This window comes from Odontomachus brunneus, unplaced genomic scaffold, assembly GCF_010583005.1.
Source record: "Odontomachus brunneus isolate Ranch 3 - 2012 unplaced genomic scaffold, Obru_v1 Obru_scaffold_014, whole genome shotgun sequence".
NCBI lineage: Eukaryota > Metazoa > Arthropoda > Insecta > Hymenoptera > Formicidae > Odontomachus > Odontomachus brunneus.
The window spans coordinates 119518-141017 of record NW_022639464.1 but is presented as its reverse complement, the minus strand read 5'-3'; the positions used below and the strand labels follow the sequence as shown (position 1 = coordinate 141017).

Genomic DNA, 21500 nt, shown 5'->3' with positions numbered 1-21500 from the left:
CCTCTAACTGTGCTTTTCAATAAATGTCTAATTTCAGGAAATGTTATAGTTTATTAACAATATTATAGACTTAAAATGATTACAGGTTTGTATTGTACGACTAAATTACATAGATTAATGACGGATTATTTCATAGAAATAAACTTTATATCTAAAAAGTAAATTTTCTAGTACTTCTCTCAATGTATAAGTAACCCGCTATTTCCTATATAAAAATTTACTTTTACATACAAAATTTTACAACAGAATCTAATATAATATGTGATATATTCGTCATAATTTATATAATTTATATAATTTAGTCATACAATATGTCATACCCCTTATAGAAATATTATACTAAAAATCATTGATAATTACTTATTATCCAGTATTTTTAATACTGAAAATAAGTAATTATCAATGATTCTTAGTATGATATTTCTATAAGGGACAAACCTGTAATTATCTTAAACCTATAAAGAGTATTGATAACAAATTGTAATATTTTTTGAAATTAGACATTTATTGAAAAGAGCAATTGGAGGAAATTAATAAAGAAATGAGAATTGTGTTCCAATAATTTTCACACCTCTAGTTCTATTGTCACTTAGTGCTATTGTCACGCAAGTTATCGCGAATTGTTGCAAGTACAACCACGTAGTTGTAGTCGTCGAAAGCCGCTCGTGGGCGGCTCGTATCGTATAAATGTACCGGGTGCCCTCCGATTCTGCTATCTTGCCGCTCACGATGGAGCGGACGGATGGTCCATTCCTGTGTACGCATATTTATGCTGCCATAAATATTATAAATAGGCGCGCGTTTTATATATATATATATATATATATATATATATATATATATACATACATACACACACACATATATATTATCGCATCGCTCTTATTTAAATAGCTAGTTACCTAATTTATTTCGTGTACCTGTCGTTAGATCTGCGCCGTCGGCAGAGCAACAGTAGCGATAGCGAGGCCATCGATATAGCCACTCGACGGGAACATTGCAATATCATTGTAAAATTATCGACAAAAGGCGCGGTGAGTTTGCACACATTACAGGCGGCAATGGCGCACCACGGATTGAAATAGAAAATATAATTCCGATATTGTTTACCGCCATTTGTATATAATACATCTTTCACTCGACATTTGTACGAAATGTTAAGTGAAATGTATCGTACACAAGTATCGTATTAACTTTCATGGCATTATGGAATTATGTATTTTTTATTTTACTGTCGTCTCTTATAGTGTGAAACGCGACACAGAGTTGCATGAGCAGACACACACACACACACACACACACACACACGTATATTCGTATGCGATATGAATTACAAAAATATGGAAGAACGCACGTTCGAGTCTTTGCTGATTGCAGCGTAAGTTTAACGCTTAACGCGCGATAATAGAGACGTGGTACCCGGGGAAATAATGTTTTTATATATATAATTATATAAAATTATATATGATTATATATAAGTTATATACGAATTTTGTCCGTACATGGTCACACATATAATCACCCATACAGCACAAGATCTCCTGGAGACGTCCCAGAGATGTCTTGAGGACGTAGAACGTTCCCAGGACGTTCTCAGGACGTACTCTGGATGTCTCCTGGACACCTGTGCTATTAGGACATGTATGTCCACGGAAGAGAAATTATATTAAATAAAAAGAGAAGGATATAATTTTATTTAACTAAACATCGACATCATGTGCTGTTAGAAGCATAAGCTTTTTTTACTTTGATTGTAATTATATAACAGTATTTTTGTTGTTGTGGACATGCATTATGCGTGATTATATATGACCGTGTATAGGCAAAGTCATATATGATCTTTTTCCCGAGTATATATATAAATAGAAATGTCTATATATAATATTGGGATTATTTATTGTTAGCGCTAATGATTCCGATTCATATTGTATTTTATTTTATTTTACCGATAGTACAAACAATAAATTTTAAAGTATATTAATAAACGATGTTATCGTGTATCTGTGCACTTTTGCATTAGAATAAATTAGGATAGTATTAGGATAAATTATAAATAAATTACAAATAAATAAAAACAAAGAAATGTATGTCTCCAAGAAGCGTTCTTTAATAAGATAAAATTGAAACAGATCACGTGATTGGTGACGCGTTAGTTTGTGTAGGATATGCGGGTGCTTCAAAACCGGATTCCCAGATAGCACAGAGAATTCAAAAGAATTCAAAAAGAATTCAGTCGTATGTCACTAATTTTGAGTTCCATTTTCAGATGTAAAAAGAATTCTTCAGAGCTCAGTTCAGTGAAAAGAATTCTTTTTGTATCTAAAAATGAACTCAAAATTAGGACATACGACTGAATTCTTTTAGAATTCTCTGTGCTATCTGGGCACTTTTAAAATTGTACCATTTTTCTGTTTAACTCCGTATCTAAAATAAATATGTAATCCATTTTATCTGAATAACTGCAATCATATCATAATTGCTTTAATTATGTTGAATTTTACCTTAATAGGAATTTTACCTTACAGGTATTTTGCTATTAAGTTATTATGCTGCTTGTTTATTTATTTGAGGATTCCAACCTATTCTTATTCGTGTACGTCGCCATATTGCACTACACCGCTACCTTATGGTCTGTAGTCTGTTCTTTTCAGCTGCACTGCTGAACTGTAAGTTAGAGTGAGAAAACATATACTTGTCTCACTTTAACTTATTGCACCAGTTCAGCAGTGCAGCTGAAAAGAACGGGAGCGTCCCGATTGACCACGGTACGACTGGACACAACCAACCGATGAAAAGAATTATCTAGTGAATTACTAGGTCGAATCAATCATTACAATCTGTGTTCAATCGTATCATGGTCAATCGGGTTCTACCCAAAAGAACAGACCACTAGGGCAGGCAGTGTAGTGTTCTATTGTATTGAATATCGCTGCACTGAGGAAAAGAGTAGCGATGATGACGTCATAAAGGGTGCTTTCCAATTGCTTAACACACTTGACACACACGTACACAAAACCACTTTATTGATCACATATTATCTAAAATATCTTGTAAGATAATATGCAACCAATAAACTGGTTTTGTGTAACACAATGTACGCAACTGGAAAGTACCCAACTGGAAAGTCGCAACTGGAAAGCCGCAACTGGAAAGTCGCCGTAATCGTTGAAAAGAACACTTTAGTGTACGCTGTTTGCACTAGTGCTGCCAATATAGAGGAAAAGAATAAACTCGTAGTCTGATGCAGGCTTTAGGGCTATCGCACACAAATTGACATAACTGCATATGCAAAGCATAAGATCGTATGGACCAATGAGCATCGAATATTAAGCATCGAACACCAATATGGCGACTTAATACTCAATGCTCATTGGTACATACGGTCTTATGCTATGCATATGCAGTTATGTCAATTTGTGTGCGATAGCCCTTACACCATGGGGTGCGTTCAGATTCCTCATCCGGGTGCACTCTATTACTAGAAACACTATAGTATATGTGACATATACTATAGCACTTCTAGTAATAGAATACAGATTTCCCGGGAGGGGAATCTGAACGCAGGCATGCATGGGAGCCATCCCTTCTACGCGCTGTTAGCGTGCTGCAAATATAACTGAATCGGTATTCCTGTGCGGAATGTGTGTGCGGTGTAACCTTTCAGGAAGTGTGGCGAGATGAATACGGAAGAACTTTGCAGTATTAGTATTTTTCCATTAGTCACAACTCCGTTCGCGGTACAATGGTCGGCCGACAATCAGATCTCGTTAATTACAGAAAAAGGCGTTCACATATTGGTAAGTCATTTTTTTTTTTAATTAACACGACATTTCATTAATTCTCGTTGCATTTACACTGAAGAAAAGAGCCGAATGTCTCTGAGTAATTTTTTTCAAGAATTGTCACACGTAAATGCGGAGCCGGCAAGTCCGAGATGCAACTAACATAATTCTATCTTTGCAGGAACTGCAACCTTCTCCCATGTCTCCCAATCCTATTGTCAAGTTTTCCCGCTCCTTCGTCAATCCCTCCGATATTTTGCCAGCATGTGCATTTGTAAATGAGATAGAATCCTTGATATGGAAGCAGGAACGCGAAAAGATGTACTCTCTTCTCATGGAGGAGGCGATCACACCAAAGTTGGATGGTGTAAATGAGATTGTCATCAGAGTAACCAAAGTTGAATGGTCACCCAAAAACTTAATCTCTCCAAATCAATGTGCATTGGCCATACTGACTACAGCAGGAGCAGTGGAGCTGTTGCATAAAGTCTCCAACGAGTGGTACTCGATATGTGATATCTCAGCACTCCAGTTGGATATTGTGCAGGCAGGGATCAAATCTAGTCTGAATAAATGTATGAACTCACCTAGCAATCTGAACAATGTGACAACTGAGAACATGAGACAGCTGCAAGCTTGCTCTATGGCATGGAGCGAGCTTTTCAAGATGGGTAAGGCCTCCTTTGCATACTTTGCTGTAGCTTACCGCAGTAGTGATATATCGATCTGGAGGATTCCCAGAATCACAGATTTCATGGTGAGCTTGCAAGCCACATTAGTTGGTAGATTAGAGCTGAAGACTAGTGTGAGAATCAACATGCTACGCTGGATTAGTGCCAGCGCGAATGAACATTTGCTTGTTGTTGGATATGTTGACGGTCGAATATATGGCATAAAGTTGACGTGTGACTCTGATAAGTTTGAGATCGAGTTCATAGAGAAATATATTAGTGACGATCGCATAGCAATAAATTATTTTCACATTGTTCACAAAGATAAGTTACGCATCAAGATTCTTGTTGCTAAAGGGATTTATCTTTTATTGTTGTGCATAAATTGGACTGGATCGTTAAAGAGTGTGCAGCATCTACGAACAGAAGGATTCAGTATTACAGGTATGCATTTTTGTAAATATTGTTATGTGAAACAGGATGTTGCATTTTAATTGCCCATCTGAAATATCTCACAAAGACTCTCTAAGAGTCTCAAAGACATTGTAAAGAAAGATGTATCAGACAGAAGTATGGTTTCAATGGGGAAAGAAAATGATGATATTCACTTGACCTTGAGAAGACCTGTTAAAGTCAATTTTAATTTTTCTTTTCTGGAATTTTTTTAATACAGACCTCAGTCTTTTTCATTCCATGTATAAGAATACTAGTTAGAGTTAAGTGATAGAAAAAAAAGAATACTTTCTAAGATATTTTACATTTTATTCAAATTTTTTTCACAATACAAAATATATCTTGTGAAAGTATTGATTTTGTCATTTTTACTCCTCAGTACTTTTATACAGATAATTAGAAGAATTAATTTGTGTTAAAAGAACTATATATATGATTCTATTTTAAAAAATTTTGATCTTAATAAATTTTTTCAAGATCAGGTGAATATTATCCCCCTACCTCTTGGAAACCATACTTTTGTTTGACATATTTTTTTCTACAATGTCTTGTTTTTTAAATATTTGAAGTAACAATTAAAATGAAATATTCTGTACATTATAAGCAGCTATAAGCATATATTATAGATATATTATAATTCATATATTATAAATTGTGCATTATATCAGTTTGTATGTTTTATCAACACAACAAACAAGAATAAAGGTTATGAAAATTCAAAGAATAAAGAAAGGTTTAACATGAATTAACACAAAACTCTGTGCATAAAGTTATATAAAGTAAACAATAATCTGTCTTGTATAAACTGTATAGACTGTTCGAAAAATCCCGGAACGATATAATATTTCGGAAAGAAAGCTTTTTATAAAAAAATGCTTTCTTTTCGAAATATTAGATTTCCTAAATTTTTCAAACAGCTTGTATGTGTACAATATTAATAATTTTTAAACGATTGTATAACGATTTTTTGAGTCCTTTTCAATAAATATTTATATCTTTTTCATGTATAAATATAAGAAATGATAAACAAAAGAAATGATACATACTGTCTAAGTGATGAACCTAAATATGGTCAAATATATTAAAAGTCAAGATTGAAACTCAAAACTCTGAATTAATTGGCAGCAATGTACTTGTCGTAATATTCACCCAAAGACCGATGAATAAAAATAAACAAATATCTACTCCATATAAACGCTATTATACACACAGTTCAGGATGTGGCTTTTATTAGTTCTTTTCTTGTTGCTCATAAATTTTGTTGTATTATACAAATGTTGCCTGTTTTGTCTCTAAATCATATGGAACATATGTTGTTTTAGGTTTAAGCCCTATTACTGCTCAGCGTTTTTTAATTGGCACACAGAATGCTCACATTTTCATTGTTGACACACAGTCGGACAATTTAGTGTGTACTGATATTACAAGTCACTTACCGCAGACGCGTGTCCAATACTTAGGACTTGCTCACTCGCCAAATAGAGTAATGTTTTTAAATATAACCAGCCCGAATATGGTTTATGATCATTTGGTAATGAGGGAGCCAAGTACAATACACATATTCACTTTGAAAGGCGTGGAGTGGGATCCGTTATCCGTCATTAATAACAGTACAAGTCTTCAAGATATTTGGGACTGCATGGAGATGCTCCGAGTAAAAGCCGCTAAAGCGGAGGATCCGACTATGGTGTTATGTCCGACGACGAATAAGTCGGAATCGCTGTATAACTTGCAAATTTCAATGTGGATGACTGTGATGGTTGATGTATGTAAAGTGAAAAAGCCAATTCCGAATATGGATCACATAAGGCAGAGTAAGATATCGCGAGAATTCCCGCTAATCTTTATACATTCCACTTGCACGTATCTTGAGAATTTGAAGAAAAAGATGACGCTGTCGAACGATCAGAAGCTTGTTATAAGTTTACTGAGGAAGTATCTGAAAACGTATCTCGCGGATGAAGACTACGACGAGAAAAACGAGAGCGAGGAGAGGGATAAGAAGAAGGAGAGAGACATGAGGGAGGAGAAAGTGCGTCAATATGCTCAGGAAACATTGAAAGCAACCGCGTCCTACACCGCATTGGTCGAAAAGTGCAGCTTATGCGATGAGACGATAAATGAACTCTCGTGGAACGTTACGTCGTGCCCGTCGGGTCATAAGTTACCCAGGTGTGCGATAACATTACTGCAAATAACGTCGTTGGAGTATCGGGTCTGTCGGATATGTGGACAGATGTTTCATTTGTGCCTGGACCAAGTGAGTCAGGAACCGTGCTGTCAGTTTTGCGATATCCCTCTTTTACATAATGAGTACGCTCTCGACGTGGAGGAGTCAAAGTTGTACGGGAAAAATTTGTCGCAGCTACAAGTTAACGTCACGGAATCGTCGAAGGAGCAAGAACTAGAAGAGCCGCACGAGAAGAGCCAACGTAAGAACAAGTGGAATACTACGGATACGTACGCGGTAGTTGTGAATAATGGCGACGAGTCAAGTAATATTACAGAGACGTGGAAGAAATTTTAATGGCTATGCAAAGCAATTGTAAATATAGGATTCTAAATGTAAATAATAGTTTCTGATTTTTGTTGGTTAAATGATATTTGTTAGTCAAATATATTTATTTCATATGCAGGATCACTAAAAATTTGTATTTTCAAATTTATCAAGAGTAAAACTCTTTCAACCTGCCAAATATTATATGTTCTTTGCATATTTTTATAATTACGGTAACAGTTCCAATTATGGGTCGAGCCTCAATTTTGGGTCAGACTTGGTTTATTAATATATAGAAAGAATACATTTGTTTTTATTACATTAATAAAAACACGTAAAAAAATTTTAAATATATCTAATATTTCTTTAATAAAAAATCTGTAATATATTTTTAATTTTTTTTATATCTTTAATAAAAAAAAATCTTTAATATCTTTAGTATCTTTTTATACAAAAGTATCCCTAATTTTTATATTCTAAAATTACTTTAGCACACATTCTTATCAGATCTGTGTGTAAGTTTCTGAAGTTTTTTAGGTAACTTTGTTTATATTTAAAAAATAATATATACATATTTGATCAAAGTATTTTCCCTTACTTGCTACTTTAGGCTGATTGTTCCAGCTTCTTGATAAGCTATTTGACTTAAAATATGAATCTGTTTAATTTGAAAGAAAAACAAGGACATAATTTAACTGTCAAAGTTGTATCCCAAAAGTCTTCTTTTTGAAGAAAATTTTATTCAATATTTATAGTTACATATACTATAGAGTATCAAGTAAAATTTCCTCAAAAAGAATGTTTTTGAGTGCAACCCACGTAGCTTACCAAGAGGTTGGAACGATTGACTCTAGATCATTTTTCAAGCAATAAATAATGGATTTCTCGATTGAAGGATAACAAATCCAATAAATTCGTCCATTCATATTGCTATTTCAACTTCATTTATATATTGGGTATCGGAGAGATAGTTCTGCATTGGTATAAAAAAATAGGTAAAAATCGGGAAAGGCAACGTCTGAACTACATGCCTAATAGAACTTTCACTCGAGCCCCAGTAAGGTGTCTCTAGTTGCACAAATAACACATGGCCAAGCGTTGTGGTAAAGCAAGATGACTTCGATTTTCTTCCTCTGTTCATATTCTTTCTGAATTTCTTTGTTCAACGATTATAATTGGCGACTGTAACGCTCTGCAGTAATCGTTTCATCAAGTTTGAGCAGTTTATAATATAGCATGTCTTTCTGGCTTCACTAAATACAAAGAAGAATCTTATATGCACTTTGGTATCAAAAAAGAAGATTGGATCTAACCGTTCCTTTTTAAGGTTATTGTAATGAGGTTAATCACTATCTTCCATAGAAAATTCTTCTTTAATGTATATGTGGTTCTCTGAGTGATTGTCTGGCTGGTTTAGCTGGTTGTTTAGCTGATTGTTTAGCTGGTTGTCTGACTGATTGTTTGGCTGGCTGTCTGGCTGATTGTTTGGTTGGTTGTCTGGCTGATTGTTTGGTTGGTTGTCTGGCTGATTGTTTGGTTGGTTGTCTGGCTGATTGTTTGGTTGGTTGTCTGGCTGATTGTTTGGTTGGTTGTCTGGCTGATTGTTTGGTTGGTTGTCTGGCTGATTGTTTGGTTGGTTGTCTGGCTGATTGTTTGGTTGGTTGTCTGGCTGATTGTTTGGTTGGTTGTCTGGCTGATTGTTTGGTTGGTTGTCTGGCTGATTGTTTGGTTGGTTGTCTGGCTGATTGTTTGGTTGGTTGTCTGGCTGATTGTTTGGTTGGTTGTCTGGCTGATTGTTTGGTTGGTTGTCTGGCTGATTGTTTGGTTGGTTGTCTGGCTGATTGTTTGGTTGGTTGTCTGGCTGATTGTTTGGTTGGTTGTCTGGCTGATTGTTTGGTTGGTTGTCTGGCTGATTGTTTGGTTGGTTGTCTGGCTGATTGTTTGGTTGGTTGTCTGGCTGATTGTTTGGTTGGTTGTCTGGCTGATTGTTTGGTTGGTTGTCTGGCTGATTGTTTGGTTGGTTGTCTGGCTGATTGTTTGGTTGGTTGTCTGGCTGATTGTTTGGTTGGTTGTCTGGCTGATTGTTTGGCTGGTTGTCTGGCTGATTGTTTGGTTGGTTGTCTGGCTGATTGTTTGGTTGGTTGTCTGGCTGATTGTTTGGTTGGTTGTCTGGCTGATTGTTTGGTTGGTTGTCTGGCTGATTGTTTGGCTGATTGTCTGACTGGTTGTTTGGCTGATTGTCTGACTGGTTGTCTGGCTGATTGTCTGACTGGTTGTCTGGCTGGTTATTTCGCTGTTTGTCAATAGCACGTTCACGTCGTGGACGTGAGATCCACTTCCCTTTCCTGTGTATCTTTCCCAATGCATGCAGGCGTCGAAGTACAGTCGTGTGATTTACAGCAAGCTTTTTCGCCAGTACTACAGACGATTGACTTTCATCTTTGGCAAGTAGAGCTTCCAAATCTTCGTCTTTCATTTCCTGAGGCCGTCCACAACGAGGTTTGTCAGTAATATCAAAATTTCCCTTTCGAAATCTTGAGAACCAGACTTGACACGTACGTTTAGATACAGCTTGCTCACCATAGGTATTGCAAATAATTCTACATGTTTCGGCGGCATTTTCTCCACGATGAAAATAATGTAGTATACAGTGTCGGATATGCATACTTTCGACCTCCATTTTCGATTAAATCAAAAATATATTTAAGTAAACAAATCTGAACTGTCATATGTAGGTTCGAATGCAGGTTAACCATAGACTTAGTATACATAGACTGCGTGTTCTCAATAGGTTTGTTCTTTTGCTCTGTACTGCTGAACAATAAGTTAGAGTGAGAAAAAATATATTTATCTCACTTTAACTTATTGCACCAGTTCAACTAAAAAAACAGACTAGCTGTCTTTTATTCCCATAAATTGAAGGGTCCTAATTTTTGAAAAATATCGTATACGATATTTCGATGAAAAACTATAGTTCATGTCACGTATACGATACTTTTTTTTAAAGGCTCTCTCGGCTACGGCCATCTTGATTTATAACATCAAAAGTATAAAATACATGCTCAAAATTCTGTGCAGAATATATTGAAATAAAGAAATATATTTAAAATATAATTTTTTTTTCTTTTTTAACTTTAAATTCTCAATGGATCCATATACATAATTAGTTATCTCATACATGAATATATGTTCATTTTTTAGTGATATGGAAATAGGTAATTGTAGTAAAATAAAATCAGAGATAGATCAAATGTGTACATTATTTTTCAACTATATTTATTATGCTATTTATATCAAATGTATTACTTAAGAATGTAGTCCTGAGGATACGATATAATTTGTGGGAAACTGTCTCTCTCTTCCTGCGGGATGTGATCCAATCGGACAGGGACAGGTCTTAGTTGTTTGATTTGATTAGATACATTTTTCAAGATATCTTCGGGCACTTTATCATCCGGAAATATATGTAGCCTTTGCATATTATATCGCCGTTGCAACGATTTCGGCAGTGCTCTGTATACAGCTTTTTCCACGATCTATTTGTGTTTTATATATGATCGATTAAATGACAAACAAAACTTACATGCATTATTTTATATCTTATCATTGTTATGCTTTCTTAGTTACCAAAGTTGGATCCTTTTTATGCAACTCCCATGCAAGAGTCCAAGTATCACCTTTGTGATAGGTGTTATGATGGAAATATACACGTTTGCGCCATTCATCTCCACATAATGCAATATGACTGCTGTTTATTACCACTACATGATCGCCACAATAGTCTATAAGGACATTATTAAGCGATATCAGAAGTTAATTTAAGTTCATTTCTCTTTATGTTTTCTCTTTATTAATCATTCCTTTTCTTACATAATATCTTGCAAAAACTTATATGTATAATTTATCTCCTTAAATTTTATGTAGTGATAAAGTTTCATATAAGATCTATTAATATTAGAAGATTTATAATATATAGAATGTCCCATTTTAATTACACACAAATATCTTAAGAGTTATGATGTTGCAAAAACCATATACGATTGCATTTGAAAAATTAAAATTCATTTTGACAAGTCTTTCTAAAATCAAGTGAATATTACAATCTTCTTTATCCTTTGAAATCATATAATTTTTGTTTGATATTTTCTATAAGTTATTTTTGAGATATTGAAATATGCAATAAAAATGAGGCTGTGCTCATAGTTGGATTTTAAACAATTACAAGTCATATTATATTCTTAATACCAGTAATAGTGATTGTAGAAAAACAGCAATTTTTATATCCAATTTCATTTTCTTTGTATTTAAAATGATTCAAGCTAAATGTTTAGATTTAATGTTCTTGTTTTCAGCATCGTATAAGTGATACACTTACTAAAGTATATTTAAGAAGTATATTTCTTAATAAGTAGATATGCAAGAAGTAAATACATATATGACTGTTGTTTAAGGGATTGACAGCTAATTTTTGTATGATATATAAGCGTAATAGAGGTAATTAAAATGAAATTACACTTACTCATTGGGTGATATATTGGTTTATGTAATCCCAAAAGATAAGTTGTTATTAAATTTGCACTTTTGTACGGGTCTTGCCACTTCGCATCATATATGTGCCAAATTCGGGCAAACGTGCCCCAATGCTGCGAATAATTGTGTACATATATTATAAAATAAAATAATGTATATATATTAATTATTATATAAAATTAGCTAGGTCAAACTGGATGCAACATAAAACTCGAGAAAAATGCTTCTATATTACAAGAAATGTTTACAGAAATTATAGTCATAAACCTAATATTGTTAAAGAACAAACCTGTCCTCTTCGAGCAAGAGACATTTCCAACAATAATTTTTATTTATTGTTAAAAGAGATAAAAGAATCAAATATTAAATCTTGCATTACAACGGTTTCTAACAAGCCACTATTACCAGATATCGAGGTTATGTCAATTCCAGATTGTTTAAGGGCGGTACGCAAAAGATTAGTGGTCTGTTCTTTTTAGCTGCACTGCTGAACTAATGCAATAAGTTAGAGCAGAAAGAAGCATGAGAGCGGTCACCAGCCTGAGGGTGATATTACATGAAGCGCGGAAACGCGGAAGACTAAATCTTACTAGATTTCCGCGTTCCGCGAATTGATCATTTCTTCCCGCACATTTGAAAAGCGAGAAAGCGAAAGGCTCAAAACTTTTCTCTACTTGTCTTTTCATCCAAGGTACCGAGGTATGAATTCCAAAAAAATCAGGTCCGAACGTGTTCGAACACGTCGTAACGGCAGTTAGGCCGGAATTTGTGACAATAGATTTTGATGCGCTTGTTTCATGACTTTATTTCTCCTTATATTACATGGAGTACAATTTACGCGGAAAAGCGAAACGGTTTGGTGACAAATAAACATCTATATTCATTTCTTAAAATTGTATTCACTTAATTTATTGCAATTTTTATTAATATGTTTATCTTTTCAGCTTATCTGTTGAATACAAACATTTTAATTAATAAATACCGTTAAAAATTAATAATTAATAATTTTATAATTCCCCATACCTCTTTTCCATACCTTTCTTTTCCCAAAATATGCCTCATGTAATATAAGGCAATCAAAACAGACGCGGAATGCGTAAGAAAAAGAATTCTTTTTGCATCTAAAAATAAACTTAAAATTGGTGACATACGACTCTGAATTCTTTGTGTTTCTGGGTTATTGGTGACATTGTCGTTAGAAAGTTACAGATAGGACTGCAGAGGTCTTAAGAAATGAATTTTATATACAGAGAAATGTTTTATATCTGCTTAATTTTTTATTCTCTTCAATAATATAAAATTACATACGTTAATAACACGAAATGTATATGTTACAATATTTCACAACGTAACGCGTGCTCAACGCGATTGTGGGTTACGATTGGGAAACGGTTGGGAGAGACCATTGTTTCGCTCTCACTTAAACGCGCAATTCCATCGAGTTGGTGACGATCGCGGGCGGAAGTATCTGTACAATGAGACGCATTTTGATTTTGTAACAGTTGGCTGCTGAATAAAAACAGAATCGCTAGAATTCGACCGTCTCGGCGGAGACTCGATTATTCGCGTTATTCGCTCCCGATTCGCACAAGATTCAGCTCAAGACACAAACAAGAAAAAGAAATTTGAAGCTGGCGGCAAAAAAAGAAAAGAAAGAAACCAGTCGCGCACATTGTGTTGCTTGACCGGCGTAAATTAGATATACTTGTATAAATAGTATGAGAAACTATATTACAAAAATATACAGCGTCGCTGAATCGACGCCACCCGCATCTGTATTGAATTCTTTCAACGACTCTCTTTCTTTCTCTCTTTTTCTGCGTTTTCTTACCTCTACACTAATTACATAAATACATCTTATTTACATCCTTCGCGCGCGCGATTTGTGTTAGTTGGCTGCGTACACAGTGTATGATTACCTCGATATAAAGGGATAATATAACTAATCGGCGGATGACAGTGATGTCGTTCTTCTTCCTATCTCACTCGTTGACAAATTTTACACTGTCTCTTTCTGTCTCTTTCCTATATATGTTTTGTGTGTGTGTGTGTGTGTTGAGTGATATTTTTGGCTTTTAACTGAACGGTTGATTATGATTCGGTAAGACCTAGTCGAAAAGTGTTACGATCAAATTAATCAGCGCAATTCCGTTTATCACCAGGCTTCTATACACAACTGAACTTGACACCTGAAAATTTAACAGCGATGTGAATTATGAAGTGAGGATATCCTTCCGAGACGCTTTTTGCACATTCGCGCTTTCACAATGACGCTAATAATAGTTTGTTTTACGTTTACAATGAAACTTTCTTTATGCCGATGAGCGTTTTATGTTTGCAATTACCTGCGATGTGAATTTGTTATTCATAGCTGTTAATTTGAGGGCGGTGTGCATTTTATTGGACGCTCTCGGAATCGATACGCGCTCTTTTATTTATTTATTTTTTTTCGTACGGATATATTTAACAGTCTAAGGTAGTGTTAAAATATGTGTACCATCGTCACTGGAGTAGCAGTTATGGCAATGAAGCTTATGATTTCGGACGCGTACGTCTGTTCCCATCAATCCATCGCCAAGACGCACGTGGCACACGCAACATTTGAAGCATTCCATATGATAAAACAACCGTAGACTCTCAATTATCATCGCGGCACCTCGACCTAGGGGATTAAACAACACAGATAAGATTGGGTTGATGCTAAAGTGACAGAAACGTCAGATATAACGTCTTCGTGCCCACTCAATTACCTAATTCCTCTCCACAGTGCGAACATTTTTTCTTTCCACTCACGCTCAGCATTTTCTCTTGATTTCCGCCGTTACTTGCTATTGGCGTATGTTGCGTTTTTTGAGGCGGTAATGCGTACTGCGATGGTTGATGCTGTATGGTCGAGATGTGCTCTTGACTGTGCTCCGATCTAAAAATGCAAAACAAAGATTCTTCGTAAGTCGCACTGACAAGCGCTGCTCTACATAAATAGGATTCTTATTTCGTATTATATTCTATCTTCCTACATTTAATTGATAATTGATTTCAACATGTTCAATTGAAAACCGTTTAATTTATCATTGGTCGGAACGAATTCAATTAAAGATTGTTCAATTGTCGATTAATATAAGCGAAGGCGATTAAAGATCGTTCAGTTAATAATTGAACTTACAAGTAAACCTAGCCAAAAGTTACACTCTAATTTCTTTCTAATTTGGCACAAATGTAGAAGTACAAAAAATATTTAGATCATATTTTTCATTTTGGTCCACTTTGAGTTCCACGGGCAGTTTATAGCTTTTGAATGTTCTCACTTCTATCATCAACAAAAATGTATAATAAATAAAATTGAATATAAGATATAGTTAAATAATTTTAACAAAATCGGTATAGCTGAGACACGAACCATTCTAAATTTCTTTAGTCAAGATTCCAACCGAAATATTTTAAATTTTTGCTATGAATATTACCTACAAAATTAATTATATCCTTGAGTGATTGAGCGCTCTTCGACTGAATTTGCTGATATTAATCGGTCAATTAAACGGTTTTTAATTAAATTTGTTAAGTTTAATTGTTATATAATTGAACGATTTTTTATTACGATTTCCCTTCGCTATTAATTGTCAATTGAACGGTCTTGAATTAAATTCGTTGAAATCAATCGTCAATTAAACATTCTTCGGTTGATTCTGCTAGAATCAATCGCCAATTAATTGAATTGAAACATATTTGTTCGAGTTAGTTATTAAATTGAGGAAAATTTAATTAATATTTTCACAACTCTGGTCAGAGTTCGTAAAATCATATGACATAAATCACAATTTGTGATTTATATACGAATTAATATAATTTTGTCTTTGTTATATAAATGTCATTTTATCATTGAAACATGCTTGTTTCCAATTTTCTACCAATTTACAAAGAGAAAGCGTAAACTATCGAGTGTTGTTACGTTACCTTCTTCTCGTCGAAAGAGGCTTCTCTTGCGTTTTATTTTGTACTCTTTGTGTTAGCGTTTGTATGATAGAATCGGGTAGCGGTTTAGTATCTGCCCGAGTCGGAGCGTTGTAAGGCACGGAGGTGCCAGTTACGTGTGGTTGGGATTTCCGCGCCGGTGATCGTTGATTTCTCTCATTAATCCTCCTATGTTCCGCCTCCTATTAAGGAAGTATACGTCTAAGATAGTATAGTGCGCGATAATGTCCATATCTCATTGTACATCACACATTATTAAACGTATTTCTACGATTTCACTCAAAACTTAACGCAAATTAGTTAGCTACGTTACAAAAATTTGAACAAATTTTTGTGAATGACAAAAATCAAACAGATAAAGGTATTTTGTTTCAATTGTACGGCTGTTTCTGTACGTTCAATTACTTATTCTATCGCGACACATTCTTTTGGCGAATTTAATGCGACTTAAAAACATTCTTTTGGTAAATTTTATGTGCTTTAAAAAAGCGATCAAGTCTAACAAAAAATTAATATCTATAAGTTAATTAGAAGATTTATAGTGATTCATAATTGTAATCTGATTCGCTATGAATGATATTCGTAGTGCGCGCACCTGAATGAGCCAATGTTGGTAGTTCAAATCATGAGCGCCTCTCGGCACATCGCTCTTCCTCCGCTGAACCCATTGATCGCCTTGGACGATTCGTGGTCGCGGTACCGCGCTCAATGCCTGTAAAGTCTGTCTGGACATTTGTTGACCAGCGTGGCTCGTGAGTGTCGTTGCCGATGCGCTCTCTCGAATAGATGCGTCTACTTGTTGAGGAATCGAGTCTGCCGACGGTATACGGCTATTTCTGTACATTCGCGTATGAAATGAGGAACAATTGAACAACGAGTCGTTAGTGTATTATATGGTACGATATGATTGTTTTATCATTATGAAAAGAGAAGATTATCTTAATTTTAATATATTTCATTGAAGCTCCTGGCTCCTTGCCGCAAAACTCTCGATTGATGACGTCTAAAGCGAGAAAATATACGATAAAAGTTCTTGCAAATATGTTAAAATAAAAAAAAGTATACCCATAAAAAAAGCACTTGCAATCGATCAGACACATCTCTGAAATAATTCGAGTACATTTCTTGCTCTAACAATTAATAGATTTCCGTAAAATTAACGTGACAAGCAATCTATCTGTTTAACCTACATTTTCTTATGATTTTGTCATGTTAATTTTACAGTTGATTATTGATTGTTAGGACAAAAGGAATATGTTCGAACTATCTTATACATCTGCTCGATTGATTGAAATGTCATTCTATGGATACATCTTGTTATTTTTACGTATTTTGCAAGAATTTTAATGTGTATTTTTTCGCTTTGCTGACGTCATAAATCAAGATGAGAGGAGAGGAGCTAGAAGACTTAACTAATTATTATTATTAGTTAGTTTAACTAGAACGTACAAACTGATATTTGGGAATGTAAATATATAAGTGTCGGAGCTTAAATGCGATGGATCTAAAAATCTAGAGTCTATCTAGAATTTATTTACCTGATAGTAACGTCTCTTTGTCTTTGATCTAGCATACGTGGTTTAGTAAGCGGGATCGGCGGTGGCGGTGGTCTTCTTCTTGGCGTGTCTTGAAACTGTAAGTTCGGCATCGAAGATCCATAATTCACCGTGGGCGTATGATACTTGTATTGTTGCGTGCTCTTAATGGAGCTCTGCGCAACGTCCTGCAAGGATTTCCACTGTTCCTGCAGCTGCTCCGCCAAGCGAAGCTGTTTTTGCTCGCGATAAGCTAAATTATTGCGTTGTCTCTTCAATTCTTCCTGTTCTAACTGTAGAAGTTCCCTCTCCACTCGTAACACCTCCTGAGTGAATATTATATACGATATTGCGATAGGGTTTCCGCCATTCTTATTTATTTATGTATATGTGTACATTTGAAACGCTCAAAGTTAATGTACTATTAATCTATTTGTGCAAGATACTGTTAAGTGAGCAAAAGAAGATTATATCAATTCGGGCTGATCTCTTTCAAAGATTAGTTAAGGTACCCGAAAGATACTTATTGTAGAGACAGTGAAGAAGAAAGAGAGGAAAGAGAGGAGAGAGAGAAAGGGGGGGGGGGGAGAGAATATCTCAATACAAATATTTACGTAAAGATTCAGTGCAAATAAGCCGCTAAGAAAGTGGTGAAAACTGTTGCCTTACCCCGGAAGGAAATTCATCTTCGTTGCTGCTCAACCCATCACCGACCAGTGCCTTGTTCTGCGAATAATTAGCAACGATCCCTCCATCAATATTTACACTACGTTGTATAACCGATTTGCAGCATACTACTACTGAGTGATCGAATCCTCCAGGCGTTGTCGCAACAATGAACGTGACCGCGCCGAGATTTGCCGGTGTATAAACACAGTTATCGGCGAGCGGATAAACGAGACGTCAACGAGAATAAAGATAACATCGCCTGAAGGATGATAACATCTCCAAGCTATCGGTTAAGAATGCGTGCTTCACTAAAGGAAATCTGTGCACAAATCTCAAGTTGCCCGCAAGGAACGCAAGTGGCAGAGAAACTAACGCCGCAGAGAGTAACACACATTCGAAAGACAACAGAGGCCTCGCTCTAAATTCAGTATCTACGTTATAATGCCGGTTTATCTTTCCTCGTTAGTGTCGCGCGAGAAACAAAGCTGAGAGACTCAGCCGTCTCACCTCTTGCTCGCGAATCTGACTCTCCATCGTCCGGATGCGCATCTCTTCTTTGCGACACGCATCAGCGACTTTTCGCTCCTTCTCCTCGATCTCGTTCTGCATCCTCAGCTGCTCCGACTGCATCGTCTCGAGCTCCTCGTCTCTTCGTTTGTCCCCGGTGTACTTTGCTTCCTCCTCCGTTGCCCGCGCTGCTTGAGTCTCCCGCTGTTTTGCCGTCTCATCGTGCTGCTGTTGCTGTTGCTCCTGCGAGGAGTCCTCCTGCTTGCGCATATTGTCGTCCCGCTTGCGAAACGCGTCCTCGTTGCAACGTAAGATCACCTCCTGCGCGCGTTCTCTCTCCAGCTGCATCTTCTCTTCCTCGAGCTCGCGCAATTTGTGGGCCAGTCTTTCGCCTAAGTCACTGCCGCGTCATCGATGTGTTATTCGAACGATATGTACGGTCTCGTGAAGACTTATATCATAATTTTTTTCAACTTATTTCGAGCATCTTTTTGGATGTCTCTTGAATTTTTGCGTATGAGGAGATTATAGGAGAAGAACAATGAACTGTTCCTACCTGTTGAACTCGCGATTATCTCCGTACCGCCACTGCTCCTCCTTCTCGAGGACCTCGATAATCTCCCGCTCTTTTTTGGTGATCTCATCCTCCTCGGAAGAGGTCACACTGGCGCCGAAAGGCTCGCTGCTCTGTCTGCTGTGCTGTGACATGTCAGGACTGACAGGCTGTTTCGTCCAATCCTCGACATGACCCAGTTCAACCCCAGAGTCTCTCTCGTGACTCGAATCTTGCTCATAATTACTGTCTGTGTCGAAGGAACGACGGTGAAGTTGTTCAATGCGTCTTTCTTCGGCAAGGATAGCCGCCATGTCGGGTGGCTTGGTCAGCGTCAATACGGGCTCGAGATCATCATCGTTGACCTGCTATTTACGCAGAACGCATATTATTTGAAGTAAAATCTATCAAAAGACCTTCTGGCAAAAGAATGCGGAAAAACTGCAAAGTCGACAATCGCGAAAACAGAAAGGAAGGAAACGAAAAGAGCTCTTAGGCTCATATCAATAGTCGTTACTTGAAGTTTATTTCACGTGAGATACTCAGATTTGAACTCAGAGTTAGATCTGAAGTTCTCAGTTATACAAGGTTGCGAGTAATTATTTTTTAAATTAATTATCGTGTGTAATTTATGATTAATATAAACCGATTCAATTGAAGACTGTTTAATTGACAATTGATCTCAATAAATTCAATCGAAAACCGTTTGATTTACGACTGGTTTCAACAAATTCAATTAAAGACCGTTTAATTGACGATATGAACAAAGGAAATTAAAGATCGTTCAATTAATAATTAAACTTAGTAAATGAAAGAATTATCCACGAAACAATGAGTAATCGAACAATCTTGGATTGAATCGATTGAATTTGCTCATATAAGTCGTCAATTAAGCAGCCTTTAATTAAATTTTCTAAATTCAATCGTCAATTACACGGTTTTTAATTAAATTTACTAAGCTCAATTGTTAACTGAACGATTTTTTATTCTTTTCGCTTATATCAATCATCAGTTAAACACTCTTCGGTTGACTTTGCTTGAATCAATCGTTAATTAGTTAAATTGAAACATATTTATTCAAATCAATTATTAAATTGAGAAAATTTTAATTGATATTTTCACAACTCTGATGTCATACACGGCATTATATTCATAATCGCGAGTCAACTGGAAAAACTCGCATCTACATTTAAATTTGACTATCTTACTTGAAACAAGTTCCAAGTAACAATTATGAATCATATTTCAACAATCATATTTCTAATCCTCTGAGAGCAAACCGTTCTTTGGTGACTTTAATTGCAAGTGCGCATTTAACAAAAAAAAAAAAAAAGGAATCCTGTATTTTCGTTTTCGTATTTACCCCCTCGATGCCGAGGAAATCCGAGCGTCTTGTGCGCAACTCTTTCTTGATCCTGCGAGTAGAGTTTAATCTTTTGAGCGGCTCCGGGGGAGGATTCTCATCGTCACTGACGTCCACCGGTGGCGGCGGTGGTTTCTCCTTGGGAGGTTCCACGCTCGTCAGTGGACTCAGAAGGAAAGGTTGACCGGCGATTATCTCCTCGTCATTGGACAAGGTGAGCGGTAGAATCTGCAAACGCGCCACAGATCAATCAGATCTCTGAGTTTCTGTATTAATAATCCCTACTTGAAGTTTGTTTCACTGAGACATTCAGACTTTCACTCAGAATTAGATTCAAGTTCTTCAGTCGAATTATGCGATATAGTGACATTGTATCTGCAATCGCGAATCAACTGAAAAACTCTCATCTAACTCGAACCTGAGTGTCTCATTTGAAAGTAGTTTCAAGTAGCGACTATTAATATGGGTCTGAGAGTCTCTGTGATTTCCATTTTATCTCGTATTTCTACTTTTCTCTATGGCTACCGGTTTCCATATCTATAGAAGAGATCGAGCAACGATCTGGAGAAGTTGCTGGACGGTCTACCAACCTGTTTGGAAATCGGTGAGGCCGGACTCAGGACGCTCGACGTGTCGAGCGGACCAACTTCCTGTTTGGCCAGACTCAGGCTCGTCGGTCTATCCGGCGGACTAGCCGTCGGCGCGACGACTGCGGACGCATCGTGCACGTCGAGGTCGGCGACGCACTTCCTCGTGGTGGCGGGCAACCCGACGCTCATCGGCGTTTCCGTTTTCTCGTGCTGTTCGTGTTGCTCGTGCTCGACTGTCGAAGCCGCCGGCCGGATAGCGGTTGCCTCCTCCTGGTCCGCTTTCTCGACGACGATCCGTTCCTGAGGAGACGAGTCGTAGTGTAGCTGCGAGTAACATGGTGCACGTAAAACACAGGCCGGTCTCGCACCGTGTGCCGCCAC

General features: G+C 36.5%; 4 protein-coding genes across 13 annotated transcripts in view; 1 reads left to right on the top strand and 3 right to left on the bottom strand.

The window, feature by feature from the left end:
- The first annotated feature begins 3534 nt into the window (after positions 1 to 3534).
- On the top strand, positions 3535 to 7554 carry LOC116841224. The gene is made up of 3 exons (XM_032808911.1): positions 3535 to 3797; positions 3964 to 4897; positions 6229 to 7554. The coding sequence occupies exons 1-3, from the start codon at positions 3678 to 3680 to the stop codon at positions 7431 to 7433; spliced, it is 2259 nt and encodes a 752-aa protein (XP_032664802.1). The 5' UTR covers positions 3535 to 3677; the 3' UTR covers positions 7434 to 7554.
- A 1191-nt stretch (positions 7555 to 8745) lies between these two features.
- On the bottom strand, positions 8746 to 9879 carry LOC116841255 (circumsporozoite protein-like). The gene has a single exon (XM_032808979.1). It carries the CDS (start codon positions 9877 to 9879, stop codon positions 8746 to 8748), a length of 1134 nt encoding a protein of 377 aa, XP_032664870.1.
- A 770-nt stretch (positions 9880 to 10649) lies between these two features.
- On the bottom strand, positions 10650 to 12391 carry LOC116841235 (39S ribosomal protein L13, mitochondrial). The gene is made up of 4 exons (XM_032808931.1): positions 12223 to 12391; positions 11923 to 12046; positions 11031 to 11185; positions 10650 to 10939 (listed from the first exon to the last, which is right to left on the bottom strand). The coding sequence occupies exons 1-4, from the start codon at positions 12244 to 12246 to the stop codon at positions 10706 to 10708; spliced, it is 537 nt and encodes a 178-aa protein (XP_032664822.1). The 5' UTR covers positions 12247 to 12391; the 3' UTR covers positions 10650 to 10705.
- A 797-nt stretch (positions 12392 to 13188) lies between these two features.
- LOC116841233 (uncharacterized protein CG43427) overlaps positions 13189 to 21500 on the bottom strand; it is a 93657-nt gene continuing 85345 nt past the window's right edge. For 2 of the 10 annotated variants that reach the window (XM_032808920.1, XM_032808927.1), the window contains 10 exons: positions 21120 to 21443; positions 20530 to 20757; positions 19170 to 19534; positions 18614 to 19013; positions 18107 to 18163; positions 17441 to 17763; positions 16498 to 16738; positions 15885 to 16084; positions 14684 to 14853; positions 14405 to 14595 (listed from right to left, as the gene is read on the bottom strand). In XM_032808920.1, the coding sequence (XP_032664811.1) occupies positions 14405 to 14595; positions 14684 to 14853; positions 15885 to 16084; positions 16498 to 16738; positions 17441 to 17763; positions 18107 to 18163; positions 18614 to 19013; positions 19170 to 19534; positions 20530 to 20757; positions 21120 to 21443 (2499 nt within the window). Of the gene's footprint in view, positions 14596 to 14683; positions 14854 to 15884; positions 16085 to 16497; positions 16739 to 17440; positions 17764 to 18106; positions 18164 to 18613; positions 19014 to 19169; positions 19535 to 20529; positions 20758 to 21119; positions 21444 to 21500 lie in introns of all 10 variants that reach the window. The other 8 variants (XM_032808925.1, XM_032808928.1, XM_032808922.1 and 5 more) reach the window with 7 other exon arrangements.

What these genes read in the sequence shown, in the direction of transcription:
- LOC116841224 (XM_032808911.1), top strand. Translation starts at nt 3,678, where the DNA reads ATGAATACGGAAGAACTTTGCAGTATTAGTATTTTTCCATTAGTCACA. An exon ending in AAAAAGGCGTTCACATATTG is followed by an intron (nt 3,798 to 3,963) that starts GTAAGTCATTTT and finishes CTATCTTTGCAG; the next exon opens with GAACTGCAACCTTCTCCCAT. An exon ending in AGAAGGATTCAGTATTACAG is followed by an intron (nt 4,898 to 6,228) that starts GTATGCATTTTT and finishes ATGTTGTTTTAG; the next exon opens with GTTTAAGCCCTATTACTGCT.
- LOC116841255 (XM_032808979.1), bottom strand. Translation starts at nt 9,879, where the DNA reads ATGAAAGACGAAGATTTGGAAGCTCTACTTGCCAAAGATGAAAGTCAA.
- LOC116841235 (XM_032808931.1), bottom strand. Translation starts at nt 12,246, where the DNA reads ATGTCTCTTGCTCGAAGAGGACAG. An exon ending in CTCTTGCTCGAAGAGGACAG is followed by an intron (nt 12,047 to 12,222) that starts GTTTGTTCTTTA and finishes AATTATTCGCAG; the next exon opens with CATTGGGGCACGTTTGCCCG. An exon ending in ATAAAAAGGATCCAACTTTG is followed by an intron (nt 10,940 to 11,030) that starts GTAACTAAGAAA and finishes AAACACAAATAG; the next exon opens with ATCGTGGAAAAAGCTGTATA.